The sequence below is a fragment of the Embiotoca jacksoni genome, unplaced genomic scaffold, assembly GCF_022577435.1.
Source record: "Embiotoca jacksoni isolate LCO1_2020_lvr unplaced genomic scaffold, fEmbJac1.0.p SCAF_8, whole genome shotgun sequence".
NCBI lineage: Eukaryota > Metazoa > Chordata > Actinopteri > Embiotocidae > Embiotoca > Embiotoca jacksoni.
The window spans coordinates 13,926,520-13,939,561 of record NW_027185436.1 but is presented as its reverse complement, the minus strand read 5'-3'; the positions used below and the strand labels follow the sequence as shown (position 1 = coordinate 13,939,561).

The following is a 13,042-nucleotide window of genomic DNA, read 5'->3' as shown; positions in this document are numbered from 1 at the left end:
CCAGACATTGTCCCATTTTTGTGAATACTATACCTCAAAAAATTACTTGAGGGAATTTCCTCAAATTTGGCACACTTGAACTCATTGATGAACTGATTAGATTTTGCTGGTTAAAGGTCAAAGGTCACTGTGACTTCACAAAACATTATTGTGGTCATATCTCAAGATATCATGCAATATTTGATCAAATTTCACACAAATGTCTAATAGGAGAAAATGATGAAGTGAAGACATTATATATTCAGAAGGTCAAAGGTCAACTTCACCGTAACATCATAATGTTCTGCAAAACACTTTTCCGGCCATTGTTTAACGGCAGAGCTCAGGAACAGAAGGGAAGACTGTAACCATATTTCACATTTGGTCGTGCATTGACTTGACTGTCCACCTTGAAGCTGTGCTGATTGCTGTCGGGTTCAGGACGTGTATGAAGCATACATTTTAGATGTCATGAGTCTATAAAGGTATGGATGGAAACTACGACTTGACTGGTTAGGTGAGGCGTACAAGCGTAAGGCAGGAATTATTTTGGGTAAATCAAGAAGTACAGAAACCCTGTTGATTACTGTGTATACAGTGCATGATGTCTAGGAAATCGAGTCACAGTAGAAAGTTAACTTAAATATATGTAAATACACTAAGTGAGGAGTGCCACCATGCAGGAAGGTGTGACGCAGGTGGAAAAACATACACAATCAAGACCCCTTTAGTGGCACCATAACTAACCACTAGTGCAGCTACTTCATACCTCACGAGCTTCCCACGGCACACAGGTACTCGGGTACTACTGCTAAAGCTGAGCATGGGTCTTCCCACTGAGTGCTATTTTTCATTGCCACCACCAAACCAACATGAAAAGGACAGCTTACTGTTATGCTTTCATTGCAAAAGAAGCATGTCATGCAGCTTGGTTAAATAAAGGTTATGTAAAGCACATAAAAAATGAGACCACCTCATCACATGAATTCACAGATTTAACTGCCTGTTTATTTCTACACTTAAAGGCAATAAAATATTGACATGGCACCTGTAAAACATCAACTCACTTCATTTTGTTGGCTGTAATTAAGTGCAATTAGTCTGGAAAACTCCAAATGGATACCAACAAGGTCATAGTAATCATGTAGGCTCCGCTCAGACATGCACACACACACACATACACAGCAATCATGTTCACCTCAACGGGGAGGAGCCTCAGGGCAATCAGTAGGAGAGAGAAGAGGAGAATGGGGGAGGATGGGAGAAGAGAAGAGAGGCATATAGAATGGAGGGTGTGAGGGGGTGAGGGATGGAGTCACGAACAAGGAGAAGCAGAGCGTAGAGCATGAATGCCTGCAGGACTTTGCTTGGCTAGAGAGGAAGAAAAGAGTTTGCATGGATACTTGGAAAGAGACAGAAAAATGAAGATGCAGTAAAGACAACATCTTGTGTGGATCACACACAAGAGGAGAACATTTAGGAATAAATGTTAATTTACTATAACGTATTTTAAATGTGACAGGGCATGCACATGATTTTAGACATTTACCCACTGTGATCCAGATTTTTCAAACTTTCAGTGCAACCTTTGTTCTCAAAGAGGCCCTGCTGTATGCATCAGATGTTGCAGTGAAGTTGATGTATTGTCATGTCTCACTGTGGCAGATAGTATCTAAGGGCTGTGCGCCTGATTTAATGTCCTCTCCACTCTGGTACTGACACAGTGAGTCAGCCCCTGTACACAGCGCTCTGGTGATGGATTATACACCTGCAGCTACTGGGACTGCTGAGACTCCACCTCAATCCACAGAGCACACAGGGAATACTAGCAACCCTCTTAATCCTGACACGGAGACCAGTGGACCGAAACACCTCATCCAAGTGAGGCACTGATATAGAATAAAGTCTGACATGTATAATACAAACACACAGAACTTATCCTATTTTTAAAACTAACATTATTCCATATAAAGTCAGGTGGACCATTGTTTTATCCAAGTTTTACATTACGTGCTAATTCAAACAATAATCTTACAGAACATGTTGGTAAAGTAAACTTGCATTCTAAAATGGTTAGATGTTGGATATAGTTGCATCAGTATCATTAAATGCTGTTAAAGTATGCACTGAATGTTCTTAGACAATACGATTTAACATGTAGAATATAGTACAACTATTTATTCTCTGCAGTAGTACCTCTGCAGAGCCAACAACAAATTTGATGTAAAATTTGTATTTTATTTAAAATTCTATATTAATGTTTGGTCATTTGTGATGCTAAAAAAAGGAATGACCCTTTTTGCTATCAGAGGAACTAGTAACTAGTTACTTAAAGCAGTATTCTTGTGATTTTCTGTTCGGTCTGTTTGTTGGAAAGTGCAGAGGCCGAGATGTCCCAATTTTCAGGCCCAAGCCTGAATCAAACTCTAAAAGCATTGGATCTTACATTTCCCACAATGCAGCTGCATGTCTTTTCATTATACCCACCCTGCCTGGTCAACATGTGTCTTTCACACTCGACGCCTCTAGCTTTTTTGTTTCTTAAATCACAGACTTGTAGTCTCCAAGCCTGAGCTGATATCACCCTGATGACATCCCTATGACATATTCAGGGTTATTTTCATCTACAGAACCCTATTTCAGTTATTATTGTTGTTACTATTACTATTATTCATACCCCGATCTTTTTAGGTAACAAAGTTGCTTTGTAAAATTGCAGATTAAATGAAAGTGAAGTGAATGAAAAATTATTTTAATCAAGTTCCCTACACCCAAAGGTGCTCAGCCAACATTACTCTCACGGGGAAGAAAAAAGAAAGTAAGCCAAGTGAATGTTATTGTCCCACAATTAAATTTTCAGCTGACTTAATGGCTATTGATAAAAGTCCTTGAAAAACACTATTGAGAATCTTAAAAAATAACTGAACAGACTCAATTTAATACATTTCGAAGGAACTGCATCATTTCCTGTTGGCACAAGTAGATGCCTAATCACTCACCAACACACAAACACACACAGGATCCTTACCTAGCCATCCTGAGCTGGAGTTGGGCACACACATGTCCGTCTCTGCGCTGGGCAGCACAAAGCCCACGACGAACACCTCTACCCCATCTGACATGAGCGCCAGCCCGAGTACCAGGAACAGCTGCCACTGGAACCTCCCGTGGCCACACTCCTGGATGATGAGCTCATATTGCTGGGCCAGCTCTTCCTCATCAGCCTGCCTCTCCTGCTCCAGCTCTTTACGGTCCCTGGTGGCATCTGACATCGGTTGTCCCAGTGCCACCTGGCCCTCCTTATGCTTCTTGTCTCTTGCCGCGGGGATCCCCTGGTACTCACCCTCGTAGATCTCATCCTCATCATCGTGGCCCTCTGTGGCATCGCTGGAGCCCTCCTCATTGTCATGGTAGCCCTCTCCATCCTGCCTTGGGGGGTTTCGGTAGAAATCCTCATCCTCCTCCTCCTCATCCTGGAATCGGCTGTAATTGTGTTGAGATGAGTACTCATCTGTAGCACGGTCCACCACCTTGTTGACTTTCTTTGCTGCATGACGCTTGGCCTCTTTGACAATGTCCTTGGCTCCCTTAGCCAGGGAAGTCCTGTTATTGTAAGTGTCCTCCATTTCAGCTCCACCGGTCGATCTTCACAGGAGTTCAGAGGATAGTTAGGAGTAGAAGAAAGAGGGGAGAGGGGAAAGAGGGGTGAATGTCAGCTGACGGTGGGATTGCAGGAATGGTGAGATCAGTGGGTCTCAAGATGCAGCAAGGACGAAAACTCTTGAGTTTGCAGTCACCACAGGAGATAGCCCACAATGGCTGTAGCAATCATCGGCCAAGCTGAAAGACAAGAGGGAAGGTAAGCAAGAGACAAATAAAAATAATAAAATTTAAAAAAGGAGTGAGCCAAAGGAAGGACAGGGGAGAGATCAGAGAGAAAGGAGAAATAAAGTCAGAGACAGGGAGATGTTCATCAGATCGTGCCCGTAACTCACGTCTCCCACCACTATATCCATAACTATTCCAGACTAACGGTTGACACCCCATTGACAGCACATACCCTCTTTAATCATTCACTCACCATTCGCCGAGGCCTTTTAATCATTTGGACTGATGTGAGGGAAAAAGGCTTCTGTATAGCTCTCTGTTTTTATTCAGAATGAACATTTAATTTCCAGAGGCGCTCTCCTTGTTCTATATTTCATGAGCTGGCCTTAGTTTGGAAGAGACGATCACTTCAAACAGAAATGCTGAATCTGCTGACTCATAATCAGCTCTGAGGAACAGAGGCTAATAAACAAGGCTCTGCCCAAAATCAATTTGCCCCCAATAAAATAGCTCGTTCATTACAATGGCAGTGACGATCCAGTTGGAACGACACTGTCAAACGTAATCCATGCACCGGAAGGAGGAATGGTCATGAGTGGCTACAAACGGACACAAGACTGGTTTGTAAGGCTGCTAATTTGGTGTAGTCAAGTCTCTTTAACACAACACACTTGAAAAAGGCACACATAAATAGATACCCAGAAAGACAGTCTCTCACACTTAAACATGTCATTGACATATGTTAGTGTGCATGCACACAGCATGATAGGGGAAGCCCTTTCCCATCTTGGCATACCAGCAATGGGAGGGAGACCCCAGCTTAACAGTGTAAATGATGTAACATGATTTCATGTGAGTGCTCCACAGGCTCACCCCGGCCTGTTTATTCTTTAATCTATGCACACATACACAACTATTACAAAACAAAAACAACATTTATAAAATCCACTCAGTTGAATTAGAAAATACTAAATTGCTCACTTTATTCTAAAACATTTCTAAATAGCATAGAGTGCATATTTATGAGCAGGGTGGGGATGGTCAGAGCTGTCCAGTGTGTGTGTGTGTGTGTGTGTGTGTGTGTGTGTGGTCAGAGCTGTCCAGTGTGTGCAGTTCCCATGTGTCTAAGAGCTGCTAGCCACAGCCTCTAATGAACACTGAAGCCTTGTCAGGAGGACACAAATCACGGACCCAGTTCCAGCTCCCATAATGCAATTTAACTGGGCAAAATGACACTGCTGATTCAAGGTGACTCTACTAATCCCTTTTGGCTCATTGAATGACTTCTGTGGTTACGAGCATACTCCTTTACACGTAGACTAATGATTTTTAATGCCTCTGTTGACACCGGTGGTGCCTCAGATATTGTCTTAAGGATGAGCAGAGTGACAGCATTTTAACAATCAGTTTGTTTCCTTTGTCCAAAAGCAACATTACAAAGGATGAACTTGGCAAAATTTTCTATTTCTTTCCACTTTTTTCAATAGAATAATAATAATAATAATAAATGCTGTTATCCTGCATAAATATGAGATAAGTGGCATAGGTTTCTTTAAACAATTCTTACACTGAATATTGTGGCTTCTTGTCATATGTGAAACTTCTTTTTTGACAGCATCTTAAAATAAAGTTCATTTTGAATTCCTCAGTAGACTAACACCCTGCTGGGAGCATGTCAGAGTTCATGGGGTGTCACTGAACAGATCCCATTTATTGTTTCAGGATTAAATCATGTCAGCTTTCACACACATTTTTACGGAAAACGAGAAAGCACACACCGGCAAAAGGGGTTGCACACTGGTGGAGCCTGCCTGTCAGCAAATCAATGGAGTGTGTGGTGAGGCGTGCTGTCAGTGGTGATGAAGCTCAGAGGACACCCGAGCACAAGCGACCAAACCTCACCTGAACGCAGCTGACGAGACCCCGACAGCGCAGACAGCCCGAGCAACGGGAGCAATCACAATCAAACTCCGTAACCACCAACACTGCCAAACAAACCAATCTCAGTTTTATTTGATGCCATCTCTACCACATCCTGTTTCTCCTGCTTTTTCTTTATTTATTATCTGCTTTGCTTTCAGGCTCCCCCTTCACTTCCACTGATGCTTCTTTGTCATGTTCATTCTTTCATGAAATCACCTGTGCATTTTTACACCATAACCAGCTCACTAGTCTTTTTTTACAACTTCCTTTGATTCAGCCAAGACTCAATATCCACCAGTAGTTGGAAATCCAGCATTCATACATTTCTCCCATTTCCTTATCTTTCTTACCTTATCCCAATTTATCATTTAATCATACTTGTACTGATAATACACCAAAATTGTAATGGGGAAATGTATTGTAACAGTAAGAACTTTACACTGTCCCAGGGCATAGCTGTTCCATATAATTAAAATATATAGAGTTAATATAGTGTGCGTACCATTGTTGTGAACCATGTGAGGATGGCTGAAAATAGGCCTTGCTCCGGCGATACCCCCTGTCTGCATGATGGATGGCCTGCTTTCCTTCAACCTCTTTAAAATATTTAAAAAAAAAAACTCTTGGTCAATTATCACTTGGCCCCAAATTTTCCCTGGTATGGACATACAGACAAATGAAGAGATTAGAGTTACAGGAGTGCTGGCCATATATTCAACTGGGGACAACCAGTTTTGGAAAAGTTAAAAATAAAAAGTATGTTAATATCCAGAGTGTGTGTTCTTTACAAAGGTGATCCATTTCAACACTTAGCATTAACTATTAGTCGAAAATGGTGCAGTAATGATCCTAGAAATGGGCATTTTGGCAGGAAAAAATTATTAATTACACCATATTGCATAGTAATGATGACTACAGTAATGAACAACGTAAGTCAAAACAACCTAAAACATAGTGAGGCAATTATCAGCCTCCTATAAGCAACGTACTTTGTCAAAAGGATTGATGTCAGTATTGGTGCTAATCTACCAGCTGAGTCCAGCAGTCACCAAACAGACTGGCAGAGGCAAGCAGGTTGTTAATACAATATAATAATAATACAAAAATCAATTGTTGTCCTATAATTTCTGGTAGCTTGACCCCGAACTTTTGGTGGAGACAAATACTAAATGTTTTTCACGAGAACTTGAAGGAAAATCAATGGTGCCCTTTTTGGCTAAATGCAGTTTTTTAGTCTAAACAATGGCTTTTCCCAAGTAAAAAGGCAATGACATAAAACACTGAGGGCAGTAGTATGCCGCTCATCCTTAGACACTACAACTATTAGTGTATTAGCAATGAATATTATAATAAATGCTTTTCACAGTTTATGTCCCTTCCCCAGCAAGAATCACGAATGCTTTCCATCCCAGTCAGGTTTGACTTGTCTGCGTCCTGCCCTTCAAAGACATGCGTAAGCGCCGTCGCATGACGGGTGGATTGTTCTATTAGCATCAGAGAAAGCAGGCCCAATCTCTAAATGGGCAGAGCCACATGTAATCCCATCACAACGATGAGCCCATGACCTCATCTGGAAGGCAGAAGCCCATCCAGCCCGGGACGTCTTGTGTTAGGAGATTTCATCAAACACTGATGCCATTACTGGAAGAGGAGAGAGGGGACAGTGGTTGTACAGGGCCAATTGTTCCTCATGAGAATATAATAAAACTGTAGCTGTCGAGATGTTATAGGAATCATGTTGCCACACAGCACTAAAAGATCCACCACATGATAAAGACGTGACAGGATCAAATTATTACCAGCAGTGCTAAAGTTACATCATACAGATATATCATGTATGTGTATGGACAATGGAGCTGCAGCAGGTTCCTACCATGAAGAGCAATACAATTGAGAATATTAGCACTGATTTCAATCACTCCTGTGCCAAGCTTAGCTGAGAAAAAGGGAACTCCCTGTTTATATTCATATATTTTAACATTGATGCTTTGAGTCCCTTTACTTAGATTGGATAAAGGATAAAGAATGCATATGTTCAGAAAATCTGTCCAGAAGTGTGAATTTCTTTAAATCATAAAATGTAAAGGCAGAAAGAAAACATATTCAGGAGTTATTAGAATAAAAATATAATTCCCATTGCACCCTGAAGAGCTTTAGAGGGTAAAGTGTGCTGTCTCTTTTGCTTTTTTTCTCCCCCATCTAACTGATATGTATTTGATCTTCTTGGTAAATACATGGTCTGACCGCATCGGCACACGTCACTGCTGACACAATATATAGGAGATACGAAACATAACGTGCCACGGCCACTGTCTGCTGCAGAGCATTTGCGTTGCAGTGACGCAATAACAGTTTATAGGCAGGGGATGGTAGATGTGACACATTTACTGTTTCTGTTTTACAAGGAACCTTTTATCAAACTGTTTAATGTGACGCACAGTATACGTGTGTATGTGTGTCTAAAGTTGTAGGAATCACGAAAAAAACAAAAACTTTGTGATTTTCTTTCTGACATAAAATCACACTACTGTTCAGGCCGACACAAGGATGACAAGAGGGTTCTTAAAAGTAAAAGTATTTCAGTTAACTGCAATAATTACTAATCTGTTAAACCCCTACTTGCCCATTTGCTTGTACATGTCAAGAAAATGCGCAGACTGTTTTATGAAGCTCTCTACTTTTATACATCGTCACTGGCAGATCATATTTTGTACTTTGAGTCCTTTCTTCCGTTTAACAGTGACACACTGGAACAGAAAATGTCTTCCTCTAAAAATAGCATTTGTTCTGCTGCATAAACTTTAGAGTAAATAACAGAATTACAAGTAAAAGGATGATTGAGTTGGCGATTTTGTTGAATGCGGAGGAAGGGTGTAACAATGCCTTGACACTTTTGTTTATCGTGTGGTGGAAAAAAAACTACATCCAAAAGACTGAATTCTGCAACCTGCAACTTTACCTCATCTAACATTTCTTTCATTGATGCACCCCCTCAGTGTGAACCCAGCAGGACTACTACAGGAGCCTTGGGATTGCAAACAAAGCACTTTGCCACAGATTTCCAGTTCACCGGCTGTGTGCCTGTCAATCGCTCACTGCCTCTTAAGGTGCAGTTCATGGATGAGTCAGTTGCCTGCTCCCGCATCCTCTCCTCCTTTTGGCGGTAGTGCAGAGTGCTTTAACTGCCCCGGGGCAGGTGGCTGGATTGCACTATACAGCATGAACAGTCCACAGCCAACAACCCGAAACTCTGCTCATGCCGAGGACAAGTGTTTCACTAAAACATGGCGTTGCATTAAAGATGGGCAAACTATGAGCTCCAGTCAGTGTTTATCCCGAGCCAAACAACAAAAGGTTTCCAACCACAGATTAAATAGGAAAACCTTGTTCACGTATCTTAAATCAGATATTAGACATCAACATGTGCATAAAGAAAACAGTCAAATGTATGCGAGCCCTAAAATACGGAACTGATTGGATTCCACAATTAAAAAATAAACAGAACCTGGAGCTGCATCCCCACTACATCCCTCAATTAATCACGACGGCAGCCTACTTTCAGCTAATGCAACCGATTCTTCTCCACTTTTGCAGACTCAGTTTAGTGAACTCACACATGCCCGGAAACAATTCCAACTTTTAACAAATGACAAACAAACTTGTGAATAAATAATGACGCATTCCCGTCTCCCAGCATCGACGTTCGTTGGAGATATCATTGAAAAGGTGCAAATAGATCAGCAATTTCACATGTGAGCCTTAATATAGCTGATTACAAAAGGCTGAAACAGATTTTTCCAAGTCGGAAATCTTCCAGTCAGCATGTTTTCTGAAGGAAAAAAAAGAAAAAGAAAAAGTAATTACTTACCGTCATTTACGGCGAGAAGAGTGTACTGAGCTGATAATAACCCATTGCATCAGACCCTGCTATCGCTTTCTGGATTAAAAAATATATATTGTGGGCTTTTTACTGTAGAATAGGATCAGAGGTAACTGCCAGCGCACGACAAGGTTTTTTTTTTTATGCAGTCCTCTCGCTGCAGCACTCCAGGAAAGGAGAGAGAGAGAGAGAGGGGGGAAAAAGAGAGATGGTGGCAGGAGAGAGGGAGCAGAGAGAGGGGCAGCGTAATCAATAATTGTATTTCATTGAGTGATGCGGGTAATTCCGTCTGATGGAACAATCTAGTTAGGTGACTGACGTGAAACGCTGCAGCGCACGAATGTTGAACAGATGAGAAAGGTCTAATTTAAGCAGTCGGTGCTTTCATCCATTCACTGTAGGGCAAACCCACTATTTTGTACGAATGTGAACAAGACTATTTATTCCGTCTTGGAGAATGGTGAGTATAAAGTGGACTTCTAGTTTGGGAATTAACGATGCCTGCTTGGGCCAAAACTGCTGCTTAGTCGAAAAGTTACCCACTTTTTTTATGTGAGCTGCAAGAATAACAACAGATCTAAATTCTGTAGACAACATTGATTTCTATTTTTTGTAATTCGGTGCTTTCACTCGACTGATTTCAATTTCAACGATTACTGTTTTCGCAAAAGTGGAGCTGTCCGGAAGCTCACCGTGTTACGAAGAGTCGACTCTGAAGCCGCTCCGTGCATTTCAACGACTTCTGTCCCGACCAACATCTGCGCGTCTCAGTGCGTCAGGTTATTGTACTGCTGTTTATGCCCCTGCGCACATTCGCCACCTCTCTGAACGTGCAGGTGCTTTATTTGAATATCTTCCGTGAATAATCACAGAGTGCTGACCCTTCAGAAGAGTTGTAGTTGATCTAACCAATGAATATGGAACAGAAAATGAAAGAATACATAGAAAGCATTTGTTATATGAGGAAAACGTTCAGTACATTACAATATAATTTTTACACAACACAATAAATCATATCTATAGCACTATAAATACCAGAAATTATTAAATAATGTAGTTATGATTCATTTTGGGAGGCAAGCCAGAACGAAAGTACAGTAGTAAAGTAGCTTTGAACAAAAGTCTGTCTCTTACTGACTTGAGACATTCCTCCAACACTGCCCCATATTAACTGCCTCAGTAGGATTTAGTGTAAGGGTTACTCATACATCAGTGGGAAGTTGTAATCAAAGGTGTAGTCACATAGTTTGGCTTTATTTGTGTTACATGAAAATTATTTTCAGGTCGTGACCCTTGAGCATGTCAGTCACTAAGCAACTTAAGACACTGCTCACCTTGCATATCATTCACATGTGTGTAAATGGTCTCCACTTGGACCCCTAATGGAAAAATAGAGAGAAGGGTCAGAAGTCGATTCCCTCACACCTTCGAGAACTCTCCGATCGAGGTGGTTTCCATGTGACTGATAACCACCCTTGATTCCTCCCTGTCGAGCTGCAGGAGCATTATGGCAATGCAGGATTTCCAAGGAATCGCCACCTTCTTTCAGCATCTCTGATGAATCCCCACCGGGAAAATCACAAGTTACTTCTGGCAGCTTCCCAGTTATTTAAAAGAAACGACTGAGGCCATTTTATGGACTGCAGTGGCACCTCTCAACCACAATATACCTTTTATCCCACTGGATGACAAGTCTCGGGGACCTCTGAAAAGAGAAGAGTTATGAATGCAACTTTGGTTCTGTGGAATTCTCACTCTGTCCAGCTGATGCTTGTAAAGGTTCCTCTGCAACATACAACACAATAATGGAAGGGTTTTACACTTTAGTGACACATCATCCCAGGTCACATGTTGGTAATGTAGTTTATATTTGTATAAACAATTGTATATCTATATGTACATCGGCTCAACTTGTACATGTGTAAGATGGATTCAGTGCTAATGCACTGCCGCTGGCAATCATTCAGAATTCTCAAAAGCACATTTACAGTGATTGCTCTTATTTTACTCCATGAAGCCAGAAGAATATGGTTGTATCTCTGGTTACAACGACCCTGTTTCTCTCATATAGATGGTGTTTTTTATTGTGGTATTATTTTTTTTCAGCTCACAGCTTGGGATTCTTGTTTGTGATTCAAGTATTATGTTTACTTTTATTTTTTTTACTCATCCACAGCATGTTTTTCCTTTATTTACACTCCAATGAGCTTAATTTGGCAATATCAAGTGACCTGCACAGTAAGTAAAGCCCCTGATTCTCAGATGCAATTTAAGCACAACAAAACCTTCATTTTTCTCAGCCCACAAACGATGCCCACAGAGGGAGTGATAGTATTGACGAGCACGACACAAAGATTATACAATCCGGTTATAATAATTGCGTAACCTAACATGAGCTTAAAAGATAAGTAGGCTCTTTAGATGAAGTGTGAAACAGTGACTGTCTGTGTGCCCGCTATGTCAGATCCTAATGCCTTTGAAAGCCGCGAGTGAATCCTGGATAAAGTGAGGGAGGGAAAAAAGGAAATAACGGACTGATGCAAGCACAGGGACATTCAGCCTTTCAGTATTCACATCATTAAATCCTGCAAACTATACCAGCACAACCAGTGAGACTCCACTGCACAGTCCACTGCAGAAACCAACTGGCAGCAAGCTCTTTGTTGTGTTACACCCAGCCCATCTAATTTCTTACTCTCACTTTTAGAAACACAAAAAAATCAATTGCTTCATATCAAAACATCTAACATGAAGGAAATGCAGTCAATAGTGCATTCTGGTTGTGCATTTGCCTCTTGAGTTTAAACACCAAGAGATGGCTGTAACACTGGCTGTGCATCATATTCACCACAAAGGACACTGAATTGGATTGTAAATGATGCTGTGCACAAATACACACATGACATAAAAGCGTGCACACACACACACACACACACACACACACACACACACACACACACACACACACACACACACACACACACACACACGTAAAGAAAAGCATCTCTCTTTTTCCTCTGAATTTGAATTTGATGATTCACAGAAGCAGTGACCTGGGGTTTTGGGACACTCTCTGCTTTTGATTCAGAGTTGGGAAACAAACCACCCTCAAGCCATAAGACTCCATTTATTACTGCTGGAGAGCTGAGGAGCACTTAGCTTAATGTACAGGACAGTAGAATGACCCTCACGCACACACATACACGCACACACGCACACACACGCACGCACGCACACACACACACACACACACACACACACACACACACACACACACACACACACACACACACACACACAGACAACTGTGCATGTCAGAGCTCTCTCTCTCCTCTTTTAAACATGCACACAAGCAAGAAAGATGCTCATGGATTTCAGTATCTTTTTATTATAGTGCAAATACAATAAGTACTAATGTTTTCTTTTGAATTG

The 13,042-nt window shown here is 41.3% G+C and overlaps 1 protein-coding gene across 3 annotated transcripts in view; it reads right to left on the bottom strand.

Moving 5' to 3' along the window:
* Positions 1 to 10,320, bottom strand: part of sv2ca (synaptic vesicle glycoprotein 2Ca) — a 30,814-nt gene extending 20,494 nt beyond the window's left edge. Inside the window, exons 1-2 of one of the 3 annotated variants that reach the window (XM_069138785.1) lie at positions 10,303 to 10,320; positions 3,008 to 3,624 (exon numbers count right to left, since the gene is read on the bottom strand). In XM_069138785.1, the coding sequence (XP_068994886.1) occupies positions 3,008 to 3,605 (598 nt within the window). In that variant the 5' untranslated portion in view covers positions 3,606 to 3,624; positions 10,303 to 10,320. Of the gene's footprint in view, positions 1 to 3,007; positions 3,820 to 9,598; positions 9,785 to 10,302 lie in introns of those variants that run through there. The other 2 variants (XM_069138783.1, XM_069138784.1) reach the window with 2 other exon arrangements.
* Between the last annotated feature and the right edge of the window lie 2,722 nt (positions 10,321 to 13,042).